Raw genomic sequence first — 21,115 nt, 5'->3', positions numbered from 1 at the left:
ATTAAGATGTGCAGTGCATGGATTTTTTTTTTAATAGGAAAGAAGACTCTTTAACCTTTCTGTGACTCATTTTCATGATATGTAAAAATGGAAATAGTGTGCATACCTATCTACACACACACAAATACACATATATCCGCGTATCACAGGACACAGAGTCCACACAAAGCATTATTATTAAAGTGATACGTTTTGCCATTGACTAGCCATTATTTTTTGCAGCCGATGCGCCTCATGCAGGGTGATAATGAATATTTAAGTGATATATTTCAGCAAATATAATTAGTACATGGTATCTCAGATAATACTCTTTCGTAGCGCAGTGGTTTTTAACCTTTTTGTAGGTGACTCTCACTTGAGAAAATTGGTTATATGACTGTAATCCCTCAGGTCAGACTCCTGGTCCTACTTTGCTTGCGTGAGTGTGCACACCACTTTTTCACAGCCAAGCGATCCGTCTGCCAACAAGACCAAATCTTTGGCTCCAGCAATGCCGAGAACAAGCGAATATTCCCGCTGCCCGCGGGCTGATTGTGTCTAGGTGCACTTGCCCGCCTGCACAGAGCCCGTCGGCACCTCCGGGTTCGGGAGGTGCACGGCAGCACCTCAGCTCTGGCGGAGCGAACGGGGCTGCTGCCGCTTCTGCCTCCCGTGCCATGGGCCCGTGCCCCGCAGGCTGGCAGCCGCAGGCAGGCGCGTTCCACTGCCTCGTCCGGCCGCCGCGGCGGGAAGGCAGGTTACCTTCAACGCTCCTGCGCGGGACAGGGCTAAAGACGCTTACAGACAGCAAGGGGTCCGTCCGTCATCGCTCAAGGGCTGCCTCGGTCAGAGCAGGGTCTAGAAACTGGGACCAAATCCTAGACTTTATCCTTTAAACCGCCTTTCCCCTTTTCTGTCATTATCTGGATACCGTGGGTAAGCAATGAGGTATTTTTTGTTTGTTTCTTGTTGTTTCTTTTTCGCCACAGCAACATTTAATTTTCTGCTCTAACACTGTGCTGAGGAGCTGGCTGCAGTGCGCTGGCAGAGACTGATAAGTGACTTACATTTTTATTCCACCCGTTTACTGAATTTTCAGTTTGAAATGTACAGTCTGGGATGACAGCCCAAACACTATAAAAACATGGACAAAAGAAAGAACACCTGGCAAACGTTTTGGGTTTACAACAACGAGAGATGATAGCCGAGGTTATGGGCAAGAGAGCTTGCTTTTTTACAGCGTATGTTGAAAACATTTTCAGAACATTTAGATTCTATTTAACTATAGCCTTGCACAAAATAATTGAGAGAATGAAATCAAACGAACAGAAGAACTGAAGCAGACATAGCATAACACAGAGTCTCTATTGCTGGGAAGGAACCCTGGTCCCACCCTGCCAAACTCAAATGAGGGCTGAAATCCCAGGGGAAAGCTGGCCACCGAGCCGGCAGCTCCTTGGGATGCCCTATTGTATTCCTGGCTGCCCCAATGCTTGCTTTTCTTCCTGACTCCGAGTAAGCTGGTCTGCCTTTGAAGGTGAATTTAGCTTGGAAGGTGGCCCTGTGGTTCTGTGAAAAACTCGTTACTCGTCGTGATAGCAGGTGATGTGGTTTCCTGGAGAAAAGAGTGTGGTAGAGTTATTTGAATAAAGAACTAGGAATACTGACGATTGGGTTTCTGGTGCTGGCTAACAGGGATTTTCTGTGGGTTTACTTTATTCATGTTTTCTTTTAATGCATCAGCTTGGTTATCTTTTTGTGTCCAATATTTGTATTGTTTTGATATATAAGGAAATAGCTGCATCGTTGTTCATTTCAGGAAAATAATGTATGTTTGTTTTTATTCTTTTAGTTCTTTTGTGAAAAGGATTGATGAGGAGGTGCTTATGTGTCTGTAGCATTTAATCATGGCACAGAGGTTAATTCAGCACAACTAAGAGACAGTCTGCATTACTTTTTTGAGGTAGCATTGACAAAGAACTGGGATGCAGGGAAGCGATTGCCTGGCTTAGATTAGGGATGCTGCTGATTCTGCGTTGCATTTAATCTCCGAGATTAACTTGTTCTCCTCAGATCGTTGTGCTGCATGGGTTTAGTGCATGTGTTAAGTGAGCGTACTCAAGCCTTGGAAGAGCTTGAAAAATAATTTGACCCTATTAAAGCAGATCTGAAGTTTCACTTGGTATAGTAGGAAACATTTGAACTGCAAAAATAACTGAGAAGTGGCGTTCGGAAGCGCGTGCTCAGGGGCACACGGCCGTTGCTGCCGTACCTGGAACGCTGTGACATCCAGTGGCTTTTCCTGATCCCTGCGGTCGCCAGGCTCCTGCCAGAACAAGGCCGTTAGGATGCAGCAGCACAGGCTCCCGAAGGACCTGCAGCGGCTGCCCATCACCCAGCGCTCCCCTGGCACCCCTGCTCTCGCCCTGCGCTGCGCACAGCGCGGCAGTAGCCGTGGGTCGTGCTTTGGGCTGCAGACCCTTTCCTTTCTTGTCTGCGCAAAAAAAAGGAAGGCCACGGGGACAGAATTACGCTCAGGGTTGGAGTTTTGGTGGTTTTTTGTTTGTTTTCAAGGAGACAAGTGCTATCCTTCTTTAGCTGAATTTTACCTTTACGTTAGCCTGATGTGTTTAAATGTTTTACTGGATGAAGAATGAACAGAGCAAAACTTTTTTTTTTCTTTTTTAGCATTTTGGTTCTGATTAAACCCAAATAAGTCAATTGGATAGCCTATGATTACTTCGAAGATACATAGAGCAGACTTTGTATTTTCAGATAACTTAATTAGAACACAATTTATCCTCACTCAGCTTCTAATTTGCACATTTGAAACGAGCATTGCTGGTACTCTTGACCGCAGTAAGATCTCTTGAAGAGTCGCGTGTTGATTATACGGTCATCAGGCCCTGATTTTTCAAAAGAGCTCAGCATAATCAACGTGTACTAAAATTCATTAGAATTAGGTATGTTCATCTATTTGTGAGTTTAAATCAGGAATTAAAAACTAAAAAACGCCAAGACATGGAGGGTACCAGTATTTCAGATTCCCAGTTCTCTGATTTTTCTTGGGGTTTTAAGAGACTTCTCTTTAAGTCTTAAATGTTTGAGATTGTCTAGTGTATTCTGGTAAAATCCCAAATTCATGTAATAGTTGAGAAAAGGCATAATTTCCTTAGTATTTTTCGCCAAAGCAATATTGGCAACTGCTATATCCAAAAAAAAATCTCTTTTCTGATGTAAAAAGCCAAATGTACTCCATCAAGACACTGTGTTTAAGCTTCCCAATAACAGAGCAATTGGCAAGAGGCCGCAGAGCATGTCATTAAGGTATGTCATGACAATCCTTTTAGGCTGCTGGTCTTTCATTACGGGACAAGTGATTTACTTTTTGGAATTTCTGAGCTCAGCAGATTTGCAGGTGCTGCTGCTGAAGTTTTAATTTAGGCAAAGATGGTCATAAAGAAGTGCTCAGATGTTCAGATGCGAATCCAATCTTACATCTCTGGCAAGTTCTACTTCTGCTTTTGATTCATTTAAACAGATATATGGAGAAGCAGCATATTAAGCTTTTATCTCTTTCATATATACGTATGATTGTGTGTGCTGCCTAGTTAGTACTTATATATATATGCATGCTTTTACATGTTTTAATCTAAACTATATAATATCTATATAATGTTGACATCAGTATTTGTTTTATTATTCTATATTAAATGCTACATTCATCTTATGCCAGATTTCTGAGCTTTTGCAGCTGCAGCGCATGTTCAGTTACTGCTGCACAGCTTATTTTGCACAGTACATTTTATTTACTGTGTGGGAACGGAGTCTTGAGGCAGATTAAATTAATTTGTAGTAACTTGAATTCAGTTCTTGCTTCCTTAATCTTACAGAAATTCTGTTCATTCTTACTGATGTGCAGTTGGCTCACTTTTAAGAACCGTCTCTATGATCTTGTGGTTGCAAGATTCAGAGTCTTTATATAGCTGGCACTACTGTGTCTCTCGGAGCAAAACTTTTTTTGTTATGTGGGCATGACTCTTCCACGTTTATCCTCCAAAAGGGAAAGCTGCATCAAACCCGAGTTAAGAAAATACAAAGCGCATGAATCTTCTGAAGTCATTTTTAGCACAAGGGCACACGTTTGTATTTTATCACTCATAAATATCCACTTAGTGAAATCCAAACACCCTTTGTTTAAAGCCGGCACACAGGCTAGGAGAGTAATTCCACTTAAGCTTCTGTGCGTGTGGATATTGTCCAGACACATTTTCTTCCTGCTGTGCCTTGCTCCGCAGGCTGTTGGGGGATGGCGCGGGACCTGGTGTAGATTAGACATTTATGTTTTAGGAGGTCCAAATGGGGGTTTAAAACACAAAGTTTGCTGGGCTAAACAGTCTCCTTCAAGCGCGTGTAAGACACGCCTGAGGCAAGGATAGTGAGGTGAGCAGCACATACGATGGCCCTAAAATTTAGGATGTGTTCGTGAAATGTGTCTTTGTGTTCAAAGCAGTTGACCTTACCATAAGGTGAGCATTCAGGCAACACGCATTCAAAAAAGGTGAAGAAACTTCTATGCAGTCTTAAAGCAGCATGTAAAGGAGGCAGAATTTATTTCCATTCCCTTCTTAAAGCTTCTTGTCCCAGGACAACTTCTACTTGCCTTGCACAAGTCCCAGTAAACCCGTCTGCCTCTTCTTCATCAGCCTGTGCTTGCCCAGGCCCACAGACCACTGAAGAAAATCACAGAATCATTAAGATTGCAAAAGACCTTTAAGATCATCAAGTGCCACCACCAACCCAACACCACCATGTCCCCTAAACCATGTCCTGAAGTGCCACGTCTACACGTTTTTTGAACACTTTCAGTGATGGTGACTCCACCACCTCTCTGGGCAGCCTGTTCCAATGTTGAGTGATCTCCCTCGGAAAAAGTCGGTTCTCCCGCTGTTCCCTAGTTGTCTTGCCGTTCGGAGCCGGCGTTTTCATTGCTTTTTGCTGGGGCGGGCAGTCGGCAGAGCAGTGCGGGGCAGGAGCTGGTGCGAGGGGGCTCGGGGCCCGCCGCGGCTGGCGCTGCGCTGCCGGCTCCCCTCCGCTCGCCAGGCGTTGAGCTGCACTATCACCTGGTTTTCCTTATACAAAAGAAAAGAGGTGGATACTTCTCCTGTCTTGGATGGCTTAACGTGTGAGTCTAAAATATCCCCTGGGTTACAAAAGGTGTTTTGAGAAGAACTTCAGCATTTGGAAGACTGAAATGATGCACCGATTCCTGCCTACGTGGCCTGATTCTCAGTTGGGCTTTGCCCTCCTTGAATGGTTAGTTATTGTTTTGGGCAGGTTTGTGGTATGGTGGGTTTTTTTAACTATTGGCCTTAATTAACTTAGGGTTAATTGATCAGTTCAGCAGTTTTTCTATACTTCATTGTTTCATATAAAAATAGACCAGTCTAGCTGCAACCGGTTTCCCCTTGTATTTTCTTTTATTGTATAAGTTACTAAGCACAGAATGTGCTTCAGTTTCTAAAAACAAACACAACATTATAATTGTAGTTTCACTAATATTACTCTTTCTGATTATTGTTCACTAGAAAACTACAACTTGATATAATGACTAAAGCATGTGGTTCATAATACACTTACGGTGTTTCTTTTCTTCAATCTCTTTTGCTATTTTCATTAGAATTAAACTGTTGTAACATATGGAATTGCTCTTAAACTTATTTACCATTTTGTGTTTGTGTTTAGAAGAGTGACTATGCTAGAATGACACCTGCTTGTTCTATTTTCTTCTCATGTGCTTTTTAATTTAATTTTCTTGCCTTATTGATTAGAAAAATGTATTTTCATAACCAATGCAAACTTGTCAGTACTCAAAGAATGAGAAAAGTGTATATCCTTCTTTATCTCTAAAAAACATCATCTGTCATTTTTCAATGAGAGAGGCTGAAAGAGTAGCATAATTTTCAGATCTTGGTGTATGTTTGTGGCGTTGCTCAATAGAAAAATATGGGCCAAATCCTGATCACGTGGAAGAACATGAAAGATATCGTCGTTGCATTGTTGCTCTTTTCATATTTGGAATTTAAGCTTCTTTCACTGGCACAAACACTGTTTGTTTGAAGCTGATTGGTAAAATAACAGTGAGTGAAAGCAATCAGATTGAGATCTCTGATTAAGTTTTATAGAAGCCTGAAGACCATATTCTTGAAAGCTATTTTTAATCCGTTAAGATTCATCTCCTTAAAGTCCCCTACAGGAAGAGGGAGAGAAAAGTTCCTCTGGGTAGATGTAGAAAACGGTCAAGTTAGGCTGCTGTCCTGGCTCCTCCGCAGAAGAGCCTTTCTCCAGAGAGAATCCATAAAAATAATCTGAATCTAAATTTAGTCTTCATGAGCATTCCAGCTGTGCAACCTTGAAACACTATTGTATATCTCTAATCTCTAATAATCACTGATCTGATTTAACCATGTTTTAATGCCTACAGGTCCAAAAGGCACGCAGGCTTAGTTTTCTATTTGTGAGGTTTGGCTTTTTTTCCAGGCGATGGTCCCTTGAAAATGCCAAGGAGAATAATGTTGTCAGCACACATTTGTGATTTATTTTTCTTTTCTATTTTAGGCCCTTCAAATCATCACAGCCAGTCAACACTGAGGCCGCCTCTCCCTCCTCCTCACAACCATTCCCTGTCCCATCATCATTCCTCTGCCAACTCCCTCAACAGGAACTCGCTCACAAATCGCCGGAACCAGATCCATGCGCCCGCTCCGGCGCCCAACGATCTGGCCACCACCCCCGAGTCCGTGCAGCTCCAGGACAGCTGGGTGCTCAACAGCAACGTCCCGCTCGAGACCAGGTGGGTCACGTGGAGAGACGCCCCGGGGATGCCGCTGCAGGGCGCTCTGAAGTGCACCGAGAAAACCGGTTGGCTCATTAGGAGGTGGGGTGCGGTTCACTTTGTGTCAGCGATGGTTTTGGCTGACCCGGCAGTGGGAGATAGTGACGTTAGAACACCTGCCAGCCTCTGATGTGCTGCGCGTTGGGAGGTAGTTGGGTGCACATCTCTGCTCACACATCCCATTTTAAAGCCTTTTATTCATTGGGACCATCCTTGTGTACACAACCCATGGTATTAGTACAGCATATTTTACTCACAGGCTCAGGGATAACTTACTTAATAATTCATATTGACTGTGTTGCTGAAAAATTATACATTTTGCCTTTCCTGAAGTAAGAAACAGAGGCTCATTTGAAATTATGCATTTTGGGAGACCTTGAGAAACAATCTCAGACTCAAGACTGACAGTACTATAATTTTAATTTATATTTCATCCAGCATGCAAGCTCATTTTCATCTCTTCTGTACATGTTAACAGCTTGATGCCCGTGGGGCAACCACTTGCATATAAATGAAAAGGTGCAGCACTTGGGCCTGCCTGAGAAATAAATAAATAAACGCCTGACATGCTGCAGTTCTAAATATTCTAGTTTGTTGTCATTTGGGGTACGGCATTTCAAACATACCTAACTTGCACTTTAAATAGCGGCGCTGGCAGAGCTGATCTCCCAGGATTGACCCTCAGCCGTGGTGGTGCTGCTGAAGGCGATGGGAAGCAGCGTGCCCTTGCTGGCCCCGGTAGCTATAAACACAGCGTACGGGTAGGGGAGCCGGGCTGCTCCTAACGCTGCCTCGTCCCGTGGTTTCAGCTGCACGGTCGCCACAGCCTCTGAGACGTTACGTTTGAGTTGCAGCCTTCTGGGAATTTGATGTGGCTCTGCGGCATTACGCCCAGAGTAGCTAGGTATGGTGTAGTTATGCCGCCGCGCAGTCTCAGCCCAGTCCCTCCCAGAGTCTGACTAAAGACTGGCCGTCTGGTTTGGAGCTCTGGGAGGAGTTGGTATAGCTGGATTAATCTTACAGCAGCCAGGCTGTCGTTCCCCAGCAGTTAACCAGTGGTGATGGCCCCATGGGGAAAAAAATGAGACCAAGAAGAGCAGGGAGCCCGTGCCCAGCCTGTGCTGCTGTGCCCGCTGTGGGAACGCTCGCAAGCGGCTTCACTCGCGTCGCCCTGCTTCGCTGAACCGGCAACGCGGGCGCCGTGAGGAAGGCGCGGGGGCTGAAAAGCAGATAGGAGTTATCTGAAGCCAGAGGTGTCCAAAAAGAGAAAGGGAAGAGGTTCTCACTTACTGAAGGTTTGGAGCTAACTTTGGCCAAAAAAAAAAAACAAATTAAGAGTGAAGCTCTGCTCTTACCTGCTGCTTCTGTGAGAGCATCTGCTGCTATTTAGAACTTAATTTTGGCATCCTGGATTTATTATTAAGAAGTACAAGATAAAAATGTTGGTCCTATTCAGCATGGGCCAGTTGTTGCAGTGTGGTTCATTGCCCACAGGATTATAACATACTTTTAATTCTAGTTCAGTGACCTCATACTATTCCTTGTCTATCTGTTTTTATATGAAGTTGTTCTTGGGTACAGCAGTACCTGAAATATGTCATTTCCGATGGGTTAAGATTGTCCCAATTTACCAAACGTTTTATAGGGAGGGAATTCCTTGGGATAATCACAGAATTATTCTTTGTCACAATACTGGCATCCCTGAGAAACAGGACTGGGCATGTGCCTGGCTCTTTTTCTTTTACTGTCTGATTTTGTTCCTACTCCCCGTATGTGGACACTATTGTATTCCATTACTAACTTTGCTGCTTCTCCTGTTCTGTTTTTTATCATAAAACCTCTGGGAACATACATGTATTCATGTTGACGACAAAAGGTTACTTAGTGAATACTGTTATTTTTGGAGGTTGCAAGACACCCGACAGTTAATGGGAGCTTTTCCGTCGATAGGTTTGTCGTAGGCAAGCGTTACGTCCTGACAGGATTGTTGTGGTCTGAGACTATTCCAGAGTGGCTTCAGGATTGATTTTTCTTCTTTTCTGAAATTACCCACCTGTCAGGACTTGATGACAAGTTTCATCACAAGAATATTAACTCAGAATATGATGACTTTTTTTTTTTCTGGCTTGCAGTGGGGTTTGCTGAAATGGATGCCTGCAGAATCACTGGAGACTTTCCGAATTAGCCTGTAATTCTTTCACTTTAAACACTGGTATTTTATCTATATTCATACCGGTAGCCTCAGGAAAAAAGGACACCTTGTTGGTAACTGTTTAGTTCAGCCTTTACTTCATAGCTTTAACTTGGTGTGAAACAGTGGTCCCTCTTCATAGTGCCTCTTCACAGTGCGCTACTCTTGAATTGTTTTTCTTGTTGTCAGTTTATTAATCTCAGTAGTGGAGTGCTCAGGAGGCAAAGCCAGCACTGGCAGCACCTGCTTTATGAGGAGAGTTTCACAACTTTTAATTTTCACCTTTCAGTTACCTTCAGTAGATTGTGCTCTCAACTGAGAATAGTGTGCAAGTGGTCACATTGCTGATTACGAAACAAAAAGTAGTAGCTGAGCTGTCTGAAGGGATTGCTTTATGTCAGCTTTATTGCTTTACAGAACTCAGATCACAGTTTGGATTCCAGATACCTCTATCTAACAGGAACGAGCGCTGAAATCATTGAATAATACAACGCATGTCTGCATATTGTTGTTTTTTTTTTTTTCTGGTAAGAATGTTTTTCATTTTTTTCCTTTGCTGTCTTAGGTAGTTTGGGCAAAATCCAAACTGTTGGAACACAGCACGTTTTCCAAATATGTCCTTTCTCCAACTCTTGTTTCATTATTGGGGGGGGATTAATCACATTTGTTTTATTTCCTTTGTAAGTAAAAAGATAAGCTTTTACTTCTTGCATATGCTTTCATGTACCTACTGTATTCAACTGTACCCCAAGTCTCCATGTACCCTTTATGGTTCTGCACTTTTTACATAATTAGGCTTAGCTATAGTGCAGTAGCTTGTTGCTTTTAGTGGAGTTACAAGATTGCAAACTGCTTATGCAGAGTCGCTAAGTACGCTTTTATAGAATCATAACATCACAGAATGGATTGGGTTGGAAGGCATCTTAAAGATCATCAAGTTCCAACCCCCCTGCCATGGACAGGGACATCTTTCACTAGATCCGGTTGCTCAAAGCCCTGACCAACCTGGCCTTGAACACGTCCAGTGATGTGTGCTTGACTTCAGTGTGCTTGTTTCTGGTTCAAGGCAAACAAATATGGACTCTATCTTCCCTCGTCCGCCGCAGCTTTACGGCTGCAGCAGGCCCTCAGGCTGGCTATACAATTGTTCTGTTTTCTTTGAAATAAGGGTCCGTAACGCAAGGGTTGAAATATCGGTAACTAATGATGCGGTAATGCATGGCCGTAGCGTTTTTATGGTGCTGGTTTTATGGTTCATTTCTGCAGTACTTAGCTGCTTTACCTTTAGGCTCAGAGCTGCTGTTTAATGCTCTTTAACTTTTATTGTCCTCTTGCACTCTGTTTAAAACCGTCTCCTCCTCCTCTTTTCCAAAGTGCTGGTTTCTGCGCTTTCCAGTTAAAAAGTGTTCCTTTATTGCTTCTTTAATCATTGCCTTCCAAGAGGAAGAATGATGAAAATACTACCTTTGAACATCCTGGTGTGGTTCTCATTACTTCCAGACACCTAGAGAGGCTGCGCTCTGCTTTAAAGCTTAAATGCTTTGAGGGCACAGGGAGAAAAAGTATGGCTTTGGAAGGAAGGTTTGCATCACTCTTGGCACCGCAGGAGTCCTCTCTGGTATGGGAACCTCACACAGGGCCGTCTGCAGGCGCCGGTCAGCAACGGAATGACTGATAAGTGAGCATAACAGAAGAGCTTTCATGGATGGATGTTTGACTGAGATTGCCTAATGTGCTAAATGCCTGTTCTGGTACTTGCTATTGATATTAATTTAGTTGGTACCATTATAATTAATAATACTTACTCCAGGAGAAAAAAGTTAAATAGAAATTTATTCTTTAGTCTCATAATTGGTCTCATAATTAGTCTCATACTCATACTGAAATATTTCCAGTCCAAATCTTTTAGTTGTAAAGATAATTTTGTATGGATGTCTATAATTTCTTTGAGCTTGCTCAGAAGGATCTGTGGGTAGGCTTCAAGGGACACTGTAACATACTAACGTTTCTCCTATATTTCAGGAGAAAGGATGATGGTCACTCTTCTGGTGATTATGAAATCAGTTTCTTTATATCTTGTGGGCTGTGTTATAAGAGCCATGGTCCAAATCTCGAGTCATTTCAAGGAAGTTCAGTTTAAAGATTGAGCAATCTGATAATTAGCCTTAAAAAAAACCCCAGGTTGCTCTTCAAAATATTTGCTGCCCCTGAGGTTCAAGTTGTATTTCTTACTTTGCCACTCTGATTCCAACACAGTCGCTGTGGGTGAGCCTGAGGAGAGCGAGCTAGGGAGATTAATGGATGGAGTAGCAACGTGAGCTGTATCCCAGTCTGTACCAATGCAGTGCATGAACTCGAAATCATGGGGCATCGTAGCCAGGAAATATCTGTGCTCAGCATTTTTGTAGCTGCAGCCTTCCAGGCAGTGAATGTGGCACACGGTGGCTATGCACAGTCTACGGCAGTTGTGGCAAAAAAGCCAAGAATCAAGTACGTGATGAGCAGGATTTAGTGCTGATGTTTTCTTGGTGTTTGTTTGTTTGTTTGTTTGTTTGTTTTTAAAGAAATTAAATATCTGAAATGTTGTTAATACTGAATTCAGATGCTGTACCATATTAGGGTGTCAAGATCAGCTGCAGAACTTCTGAACCAACTGTGTAAACTTGAGGTTTCTGAATGTTCCAAGTTACAGCCACTCTCCACAATTGTCTGCCTATTTTGAATAATGTCTCAATATTTTGATATCTTTATACATGATGCAAAATGTTCTGGAATAGAATAATGAAACAAAATTTCTTTTCCTTTTGTTAATGCAAATTTCTAGGATATATTCAGCATAACAAACAACTACTTGGAACTGAAATAACTCCTCACTCTGATTTTGCTTTCTCTTATGTGGCTTTCTCTTACCACTTACTTAAACTGTACGGCTACAGGCACATATGCTACAGCAGTTTAGTCCTCTGAGTTTGAGGGCTGGGGCAAGAGATGACATCTTCATTCTGTTGTTCCTGCATGTGAAGGTTGCAGGAAGGTTCTGTGGACTTTCCAAATAAAAGGGATCTGCATAGATAGGTTCTGGACCTACATAAAAATCAAAAGCATTTTAAAGAGTCGAGTAAAGCACAGTCAAAAGCATCCCCAAGGATTTCTCACACATTTGGGCCATGTACTTGGAAGAATTCCAAAAACAGTGTAGAAAGGTCACTTTTGCAGGCTACTGTAGCATTGTTTTCACAATAAATGTAGGTTCTGATAGGAGAGAAAAAAGGGTGAAGGAAAACACTACAAAAGCAGGGTATGTACTGATGGTTCAGAAAATCAATCTAGATGTACTCCTACTCACATACACATAAGCTCAGAGAGGCTTTTACAGATTGCAGGTAGTTGCGTGGTTTCACGATCTTGTTGGTTTGCATTTTTAAGTCTTGGGTTGTGCAGCGTGAACAGGCAGCGCGAGTCCCTGTGTGGGAAGAGGCAGGTACGTTTAGGCTGTTAGTTCCATGTTAAAAAAATTAATCTCAAATGATGTGATTTAGGTGGGGTTTTTTTACATTTACATGTAGACTGATAAAATTATTTTAGAGATTTGAGTCTATTATTCTATTATTGTGTTCTATTATTTAGACTCTAATTTATGGGCTTGAAATAGCACTGTTGCTAGTACTTTTTTCTCTTGTTAAGCAAGTAGTTGAATTAAGAGATAGTGAAGAGGTCACATGTATGCCTTTTAAAATAGAAGTGTTTCAAAATTACGTTCATTAGTTGATGTAGAAAGCTGAAAAGGAATGGACCTGTTGAAATGCAAAACACTGTTGTCCGTATCATCATTACCAGAATAACAAATGTAGGCGTTACTGGATGTCATCACTTTGCACTCTGCAACGTACTCATGGGCCCCTCCCTACAGGAAGGACCTTGAGGTGCTGGAGTGTGTCCAGAGAAGGGCAACGAAGCTGGTGAGGGGTCTGGAGCACAAGTCTGATGAGGAGCGGCTGAGGGAACTGGGGTTGCTCAGTCTGGAGAAGAGGAGGCTGAGGGGAGACCTTATCGCTCTCTACAACTACCTGAAAGGGGGTTGTGGCGACGAGGGTGTTTGTCTCTTCTCCCAAGGAACTAGCGATAGGACAAGAGGAAATGGCCTCAAGTTGCACCAGGGGAGGTTTAGATTGGATATTTGGAAAAATCTCTTTACTGAGAGAGTGGTCAAGGATTGGAACAGGCTGCCCGGGGAGGTGGTGGAGTCACCATCACTGGAGGTGTTCAAAAAATATGTAGACGTGGCACTTCAGGACATGGTTTAGTGGGCATGGTGGTGTTGGGTTGCTGGTGGCACTTGATCTTAAAGGTCTTTTCCAACCTGAATGATTCTGTGATTCTGTACTACTCAGAACTTTATATCAGAAAAGGCACAAGTTTTTCCACTTAAGAAGGGAAAGGTCCTGTAGTTTGAGCTGATTCAGAGCTGCCTAAATCTCCCCGTATCTGCATTATTGATCCTGCTCCCATTTAATCTAAGTAGATATGCAAAGTAACTGATTTTTTGTGTTTATGTCTGTAGCTATTCCTTAGTTTTTACTAGCTGTTGACTAGCAGTGTCATTGCTGCATTCCTGGAGAATAAATAGTTGTGCAAGAAAGACAGGCAGAAATTTAAAGGGTAAAGCAATTTTTTACTGGCTAACTCACACAAAAGCGAACTAGGATTTAAGCTGACAGGCTGAGCGAGTGTGCTCCCCGCCTGTTGCAGGGCACGCAGAATCTTCTTTGGCCACACAGGCACCAGTCCGGGGGCAAGGGGTGGCCCCTGTGGCTCCCTGGGGTCACTGAGCTACCGTGTGCCACCAGCTCCATCACCACCAGCCCTTTGACCCAAGGCATCCTTGCTAGCCCTCCCTCTTTCAGATCTTATGCCTTTCCGTGCTGGCATGCTCCCTCTCAAATTCTTGAGCTACTAATCATCCCCATCGCAGCAATCCTTCCTTTCTCCATGCTTGTCACCTTGTCTTTCTACAGCCTCTCGCAGCTCTTTGTCGCAACCTCCTGAGCAGCCTGAGCCAAGGCTGTGCCGTTGGGACGCGCCAGAGCCGGGCCTGCAACACAGGCAGCCGGGGCCGCGCACAGCGGGGATTAGAAAGGCAGGGAGAAGGTTATAGAAGCTTCTCCGACACTCTCGCAATTAACACTCTCCAGATGAAAAGCGGGTTCTCCTGTAGAAAGGTATCCAGTGCAGAGCTAACGCTGCAGCTGTGATACAAGACAGATGTTTTGCCTTTTTTGACCTACTCTGTTTTCAACTGCGGCTTTGTGAACATTGCCCGTTTGGTTTGTTTAATAAGATGACAGATCAGGGTGCCCAAAGGCTGGCACCTGCCTTTTTGTACAACATCCTACCTTCCTGTCAGGCAGCTTTCAATTACCGTGCCTTTGTGTGTCCAACTGTGTCTTTGTTAAGAGTGTGGAGATGGCAGTGACAAGCTAGTCTGGTACTTAAGGCAGCAGCTGTGACGCTCTGCTTAGCACTCCGCTTTTTTTGGAGGACTTTTCCTGGGGATGTGAAGACCCCAGCCCTGAAGGAGCCGTGAACCTTTCAAGAGCTGGGGAGCTGGTGCTAGAGCTGCGCTGGAAGCCGGGTGGCCGCTGCGGCGGTCAGCGTTCCGTTACAGCGGATAGATGTGTCCCTGTGGTGTCGATGTGCTCATTCTGAATTACTGTTTCTGTGCCTAATAGAGTGTCCTTAGTTCCTGCACAGTTACTTGCAGATTGATTATCTGCAGCAGGCTGAAAACCAGTGAAATTGTGTGTTCTCGTGAGGGCTGGCCTCTCTTTGCAACAGGCATTAGGGTGTGAGGGTGCACACAGGCACACCTGAGTAAAATGGCGAGTTCATTTATGTAAGTGTGTATTTTAAATAGCTCATCATGGAAAAATGTATCTTACTGAGAGTAGTCTGTAGATTTGACATGATTGAGACAATTTCTTGTCACTATATGATTTAAACCCATACAGATAACATTTTAAATCTTTACTGCTAACTTTAGTGCATTTGGGGAGCACCAAAGTCCCTGTGTTCTAGGCACTAAAAAGGATAGAGACTTCTCTGCAGTTTTACCATGTCAGAGAGCCCTCCGCTGCGTACACTGGCTGATAATCCTGTGGTTTTCTGCAAGAACCGGAGAGCAAGAACATGCAATTAAATCTCATTTAGGGAAAGACTGAGAGACCCTTACAAAGGTAACCAAAGCTTTCCCCAATCTAACCCTCAAAGCTCACTTTTAGCATAAGAGGCGTAAGAACAACTGGTAGTTTTCGTCAATCTCGGTTTCCTTTTGTACAGGAGTTAAAAAACTGCCGTATCATTTCACTGTCTGAATTTGGCAGCCACTTTGAGGCTTCCACTGTGTCGTGGTTTAACCCCAGCCGGCAGCTGAGCCCCACAGAGCTGCTCGGTCACTCCCTCCCGCTGGGCCAGGGGAGAGAATCAGAAGCATAAAAGTGAGAAAACACATGGGTTGAGATGAAGACAGTTTAATAGGGACAGCAAAAGCCACACAGGCAAGCAAAGCAAACCAGGGGATTCACTCCCCACTTCCCATGGGCAGGCAGGGCTTCAGCCATCCCCAGGGCTCCACACGCATAACGGTGACTTGGGAAGACAAACGCCATCGCTCCAGACGTCCTCCCTTTCCCTCTTCTTCCCCCAGCTTTATATGCTGAGCATGACGCCGTTTTATGGTACGGGATGGCCCTTTGGTGGGTCGGGCTCAGCCGTCCCGGCTGTGTCCCCCCCAGCTGCCCGTGCCCCCCGGGCCGGGGTGAGGGGCAGACAAGGAATTAACGCTGTGTCAGCACTGCTCAGCAATAACGAAAGCATCTCTGTGTTATCAACGCTGTTTCCTGCACAAACCAAAACATAGCCCCATACCGGCTACTGCCAAGAAAATTAACTCTGTCCCAGCCAAAACCAGTAGACACTGACATAAAATGAGTCATGGCTACTTTTCTGGGGGAAAACTACAGGAGATTCCCACCCCCCACCCCGTCTCGAAAGCCGTATATTGGATTGGATTTTTCTGCTAAGAATAAATGTCCAATAAAAGTATAAATCCTAGAACTGCTAAATTGAGCTGTTATTATTCTCTTGGTATGTATCTTTTCTATTTATTAATAACGATTAAAAACCTATGGAAAAAACCTGAAAAAAAGCAAGCATTACAACTCTCTGTATCTCTTTTTTTTCATATAGAATAAGCTTAGGATAGTATGAGGAGGGAAAGAAGCAATTTATGTTAGAAAGTATCTTGTTCTTCCTATTACAGGTTTTCATCGCAAAAACAATTTTTTTTTTCTCAACTGAATCTTGCAGTGTGCTGCCATGACAATCTGGCCAGAAAGCAGGAAAGAAGAAGAAGAAAAAAAAAAAAAAAGATTGTTCTCTCAAAGAATATGGAAGTTAATACAGTCTCTGTCAGACCACTATTCCCTGAACACCAGAGGTCCTTTTGACCTGTGGGAAATTAAATGCTAGAGAGCTCTGAATTAATGAAGAAAGAAAAACATAGCTGTTTCCATTTAGCGTTAGTCCACAGAACTGTGGACAAATGTCCCCTTGCAAGCTCAGCTTTCATAGATGTCACCTTTCTCCTGGCATCGGCGATGATGTCCCTGTCTGTGATGCAGGGCGTCAGCAGCACACACTGCTTAAAGCAAAGTGGGGAGCATTGTACGGCCCAGGAAGCTGCAGAGCGGTAGAAGAGAGCCCTGAGCGAGCTACAGGGTTAACTCATTTTCTGTGAGCAGCATGCAAGCTCCTGCTATAGCTTTAATGGTTCAGTACTTTAAGCATCCGTTGTATACTGACCGTCATATTTTGTAGTTTTCCAGTATAGGAATGTCTTCATGATGTGCAGAAATTAGGGAGACTGTGCTGAGACATAGTGAATTTAATCCCATGTTTTCAAAACAGAAATTCAGTCCCTATCTAATTCAAATTATTAATGCTAATTGTGAGGTAGAAAATGTGTTTTTCTTAATAGTGTTTGATAGGTGAACAGGTAAGATAGAGAATATACAGGGGTTTTTTAATTCTCATGTGGAATGTATTTGAAATAGAGTGAATGGCTACAAATAATATCATTTCTTTTCATCAGCAGTCGTAGTGCAATACCTCCCAGTCTTACCGCTGTGAGACCGTAATTAATGTTGATAAATGCTCATGTTCTCCCTGTGCAGCTTGGGCCCACAGACAATTGGTTGTACCAGAGCATGTCAAATCCCACATAAAGATATAGATATAGATCATTGGGTTTAGGGATAGAGTTGAGACAAGTCAATTTATTTCCATTAGTAGTTGAATCTAGACTTAAACCTCTGGGGGTCCAAGTATTTTGTCCCTTATGTTCTCAGTCTTTCTGGTGTGCTTTACTGTAACTTAAGGTATTTCTGCTAATCCAGTCTCCCAACTTCTGAACGCAGTGCCAATTTTCCAAAATGGCTTGGTGGATATTTAATATATCTTTAGTTAAATGTCTTTTTAAAACTTTTGAAGGCAGAATTTCTGTACTTTGAGATGGTGTGCTAGCTTCTAACGGTTGCCACTTTGTAGGAAATCCTCATACAGAAACAGTAAACTTTCAGCTTTCAAAATACATGGGTAGGACTTGCAGGTGTGACAAAATTCAGAGTTTATCCAATGATATTTTTTCTTTTTTGCTTTGAGAATGACATCATTCCATGTAGCCATTTCAACCAGTCTTTTTTGCTTCTATCAAGTTCTGATCAGTTTTAACAACATAATAGAGATCGTGTTTGCATGATTTTGGTTTTCTTTGTATACTTTATGTATCTTGAAGTGGATTACAGTGGAACCATTTTTTTCTTCTACTTTTTTTTCTTGTCACATGAAAAAGTGTATGATTGACATGTTCTATTAAGATATATCTAGATATTCATTAATTCAATTTTAATGAGAGCAGAGTTTCATTATATACCTGAGTTTAACAATGCTTTATGTTAAAATTTCTGCTGGTACTGTGGCTGCCTTCTCAGCTAAAGAGGACATAAAATTCCTGGGTTTAAAACCCTTGTCGTTTCAGATAAGGACAGTGCCAAGGATTGCAATTTCATTTTTCTGTGAAAAGATTCTGTGAGATATGCTTTTGGGCAGGAAAAGGGAAAAAACTGTAAGATCTGTTTGTTGTAGACCCTTCGGTCCAAACCTGAGAGTGCCACTCATGCCATGAGGGTTTAGGAGGAGAAGGGGGTCCTGGGCTGAGGCAGACGCAGAGTTAGCCCGAATGAGAGAGAGGAGCCTTCCTACCTGTCTTTGTCTCACCACAGCTCTGGTTTCTTCTGTCCTTCTTTCCCCATGCTCCATATCACTGCAGTCCCTAGTTTCTATCATGGAAGTGGTATTGTGTTCCCAACACCGGGGAGCAAGCAGAAAGGATTAAAACTGCTTCTGCTAACAAGTGTTAATCAGGTTTTAACCAGACAAAAGGAATAGAAGTGTCAATAGACCTAGCATAACACAACCAGCCTGATAACATCATATTCCCAACAGCTATTTTAATTGAATTGTTGCAAAGTAAAGAAACATTTAAAATGAAGTGCTCATGCAATCAGACTTCCATTATTTCTTGATTTCTTGTAACTGGGAGGTGTGTTTTTTAATTTAAAAGGATAGGTAACTTTGAGGGGGAAGCCCTTTTAGCATTTGCCTTTGCTGCGTTTTCTCATAGATCACGTACCGTGTGCAGAAAATAAGCAATTTGAATGTCTAATGAACCTCACTGATAAGGAATACTGACAGGGAACACTACCACTATCTTAGGGGACCGAAATAATATTTTCTGAAACTAACTAAACTTTGATGGTTGTTGTAAGGGATGTACAAGGTCATTTGGAGTTTAAAAAAAAAAAATAACAAAGGCAGTGTCAAAGTCAGTCATTTTTCATGTTCATTAATGGAGTTTATTAATGACTGCATTAAAAAAGAACATATTTTCAGAGACTGTCCTCAAACGTGAATGTATAATCAAAAAACTGGGAAACGTAGCCAGCCTTCCTTTTACTGTCTTATGCCTGTATGCAAATTCTATGCAATTTATTATGCTCTGAGTTTCATTTTAAAACATATGCTTTAATACTGTTTAAAAATCACTTCAGTTATTCTGTCTAGTGAGTATACTGCAAACTGTGCTTGGAAGCATGCACATGCATGGCGTCGGTTCGGACAACGTACCTAAGAAACACATTTTGGTTTCAAACTTCCAAATCATTGTTGTACGAAACAGTGACTGAAAGTGATTTTAAAGTTCTAACAGGTGATTTGAGAGTGATGTACTGGATTCTGATCTGAATAAAAATGTTAAACATATTTACATTTGAAGTAAGACTTAGGTTATTTTAGGCAATGGGTTTGATTTTGGAGATGACTGAGTAACCTCATTCTCATTGATTCCAAGAAGCACTTGTTTTTCAGAGCTGTGAAGGGATAGGGTATGGAACGGATCTTCAAAGCTCTTTTGTCTCAAAACAAGCGACCTTCTTGAAGACCACTGCCTTTATTCTGTCCTATCCTTTTCATCATTTACTAGGAACATGCTTGTAGTCCGTTCTTCCTGACTGTGAGAAGTTAATCTAGAGAAGCCAGTCTTCTAGTTTGCTTTCTCCATTTCCTCTATCTAAAATGTGTTGGTAGCATTTTCTTTTGTTTGAGATTTTGTTAGGTAGTATATTTTGTCCCTTCTTTTCTTCTTGTACGGGCAGTTGAAGTCTTTTTTTTCTGCCGAGTCCGTGTGCTTTTGTGATTGTCGTAGTTGTTCAAACCAAAGCCGTGTACCATTAAAAATATAACGGTTAATTCTAATTCTGGCAAGATCTTTTCTTACAGGACTATGGTTTTTGCTCAATATGTGTTTTGCTGGCAGCTTTTGCCAAGAGTGTTAATGAGACTCATAATGTTTTTGTCTTAGAACATTTGTTGGGTGGTGGATTCCACAGGGAAATCATGTAAACCTGTGAACTCAGAAAGGATGTTTTCTCCTGTAGTTAAGTGTTCTGTTATACTAATAAACATTACAGGTATTTTGTAGCGCAATTAGTTGCTTTGTCCCAGTCAAACACAGGCCAAAAGGAACTGGTAGCGACGTCGCTTCTGAATGGGAGCTTTGTTACCCGGCTGCTGGCTCCTCTCGCCGGTGGAGCCTCAGCAGCTACTCAGAGGCACTTGATGGGACATGCTGGTGTTTGAGCTAGTATCTGGTCACGTTGCATCTAAGAACTGAAAGGATTAAACAGATATCCTGACGCTGCGTTTTAGTGACAGTTGTTAAGCTCTGGTAGCAAAAGGAGCATTTTCATCTCCGTATTTCTTCATACAAAATCCTTTTTCTTTTTAGTTGAATGTAACACATAATGGCAGATGGGATGGACCAGGAGTAGGAGATATTCTTCCGTAACTACAGGACTTGCTATTTTCAACTTTGTTCCATTTTATGTTTTTCAGGCATTTCTTGTTTAAGACATCTTCTGGAACTACTCCGCTGTTCAGTAGTTCTTCCCCTGGTTACCCGTTGACCTCAGGAACAGTTTATACTCCACCTCCCAGACTGTTACCTAGAAATACGTTCTCCAGGAACGCATTCAAGCTGAAAAAACCCTCCAAGTATTGTAGCTGGAAATGTGCTGCTTTGTCTGCGATTGCCGCTGCAGTCCTGCTTGCCATCCTGCTAGCATATTTCATAGGTAAGGCTGTGTTTTCTCTGTCGAATCACATGGCTATGTCAGCAAATGAAAATTCAGCTGATAAAAGGATGGTCAATCTGTTTCACAAATTAGTGATCTTAATGAGCAAAGAAAATTATTATTCCTTATACTGATTAATGAGGAAATATAAAACGTTCAAGTCCTGGTCACTGTCTTAAGAGCAGTGGAAGTAAGGAACCGATTCAGGATTCTCCATGTGCAGTGTTAACTTTAGGTGTCAGATACGCATCTCTTATAGATGCTCCAAACGGGGTGATATAATGATTTTTTTGCTGTGCTACC

General features: G+C 42.5%; 1 protein-coding gene across 6 annotated transcripts in view; it reads left to right on the top strand.

The window, feature by feature from the left end:
• TENM2 (teneurin transmembrane protein 2) overlaps positions 1-21,115 on the top strand; it is a gene marked incomplete at both ends in the record, with an annotated part of 548,700 nt that overhangs the window by 353,468 nt on the left and 174,117 nt on the right. For all 6 annotated transcript variants that reach the window (XM_082006200.1, XM_082006199.1, XM_082006198.1 and 3 more), the window contains 2 exons: positions 6,598-6,832; positions 20,574-20,812. In XM_082006200.1, the coding sequence (XP_081862326.1) occupies positions 6,598-6,832; positions 20,574-20,812 (474 nt within the window). The remainder of the gene's footprint in view (positions 1-6,597; positions 6,833-20,573; positions 20,813-21,115) is intronic.

The sequence above is a fragment of the Phaethon aethereus genome, assembly GCF_964289735.1.
Source record: "Phaethon aethereus genome assembly, chromosome: 14".
Classification (NCBI taxonomy): Eukaryota; Metazoa; Chordata; class Aves; order Phaethontiformes; family Phaethontidae; genus Phaethon; species Phaethon aethereus.
This window is presented reverse-complemented; position numbering and strand designations above follow the sequence as displayed.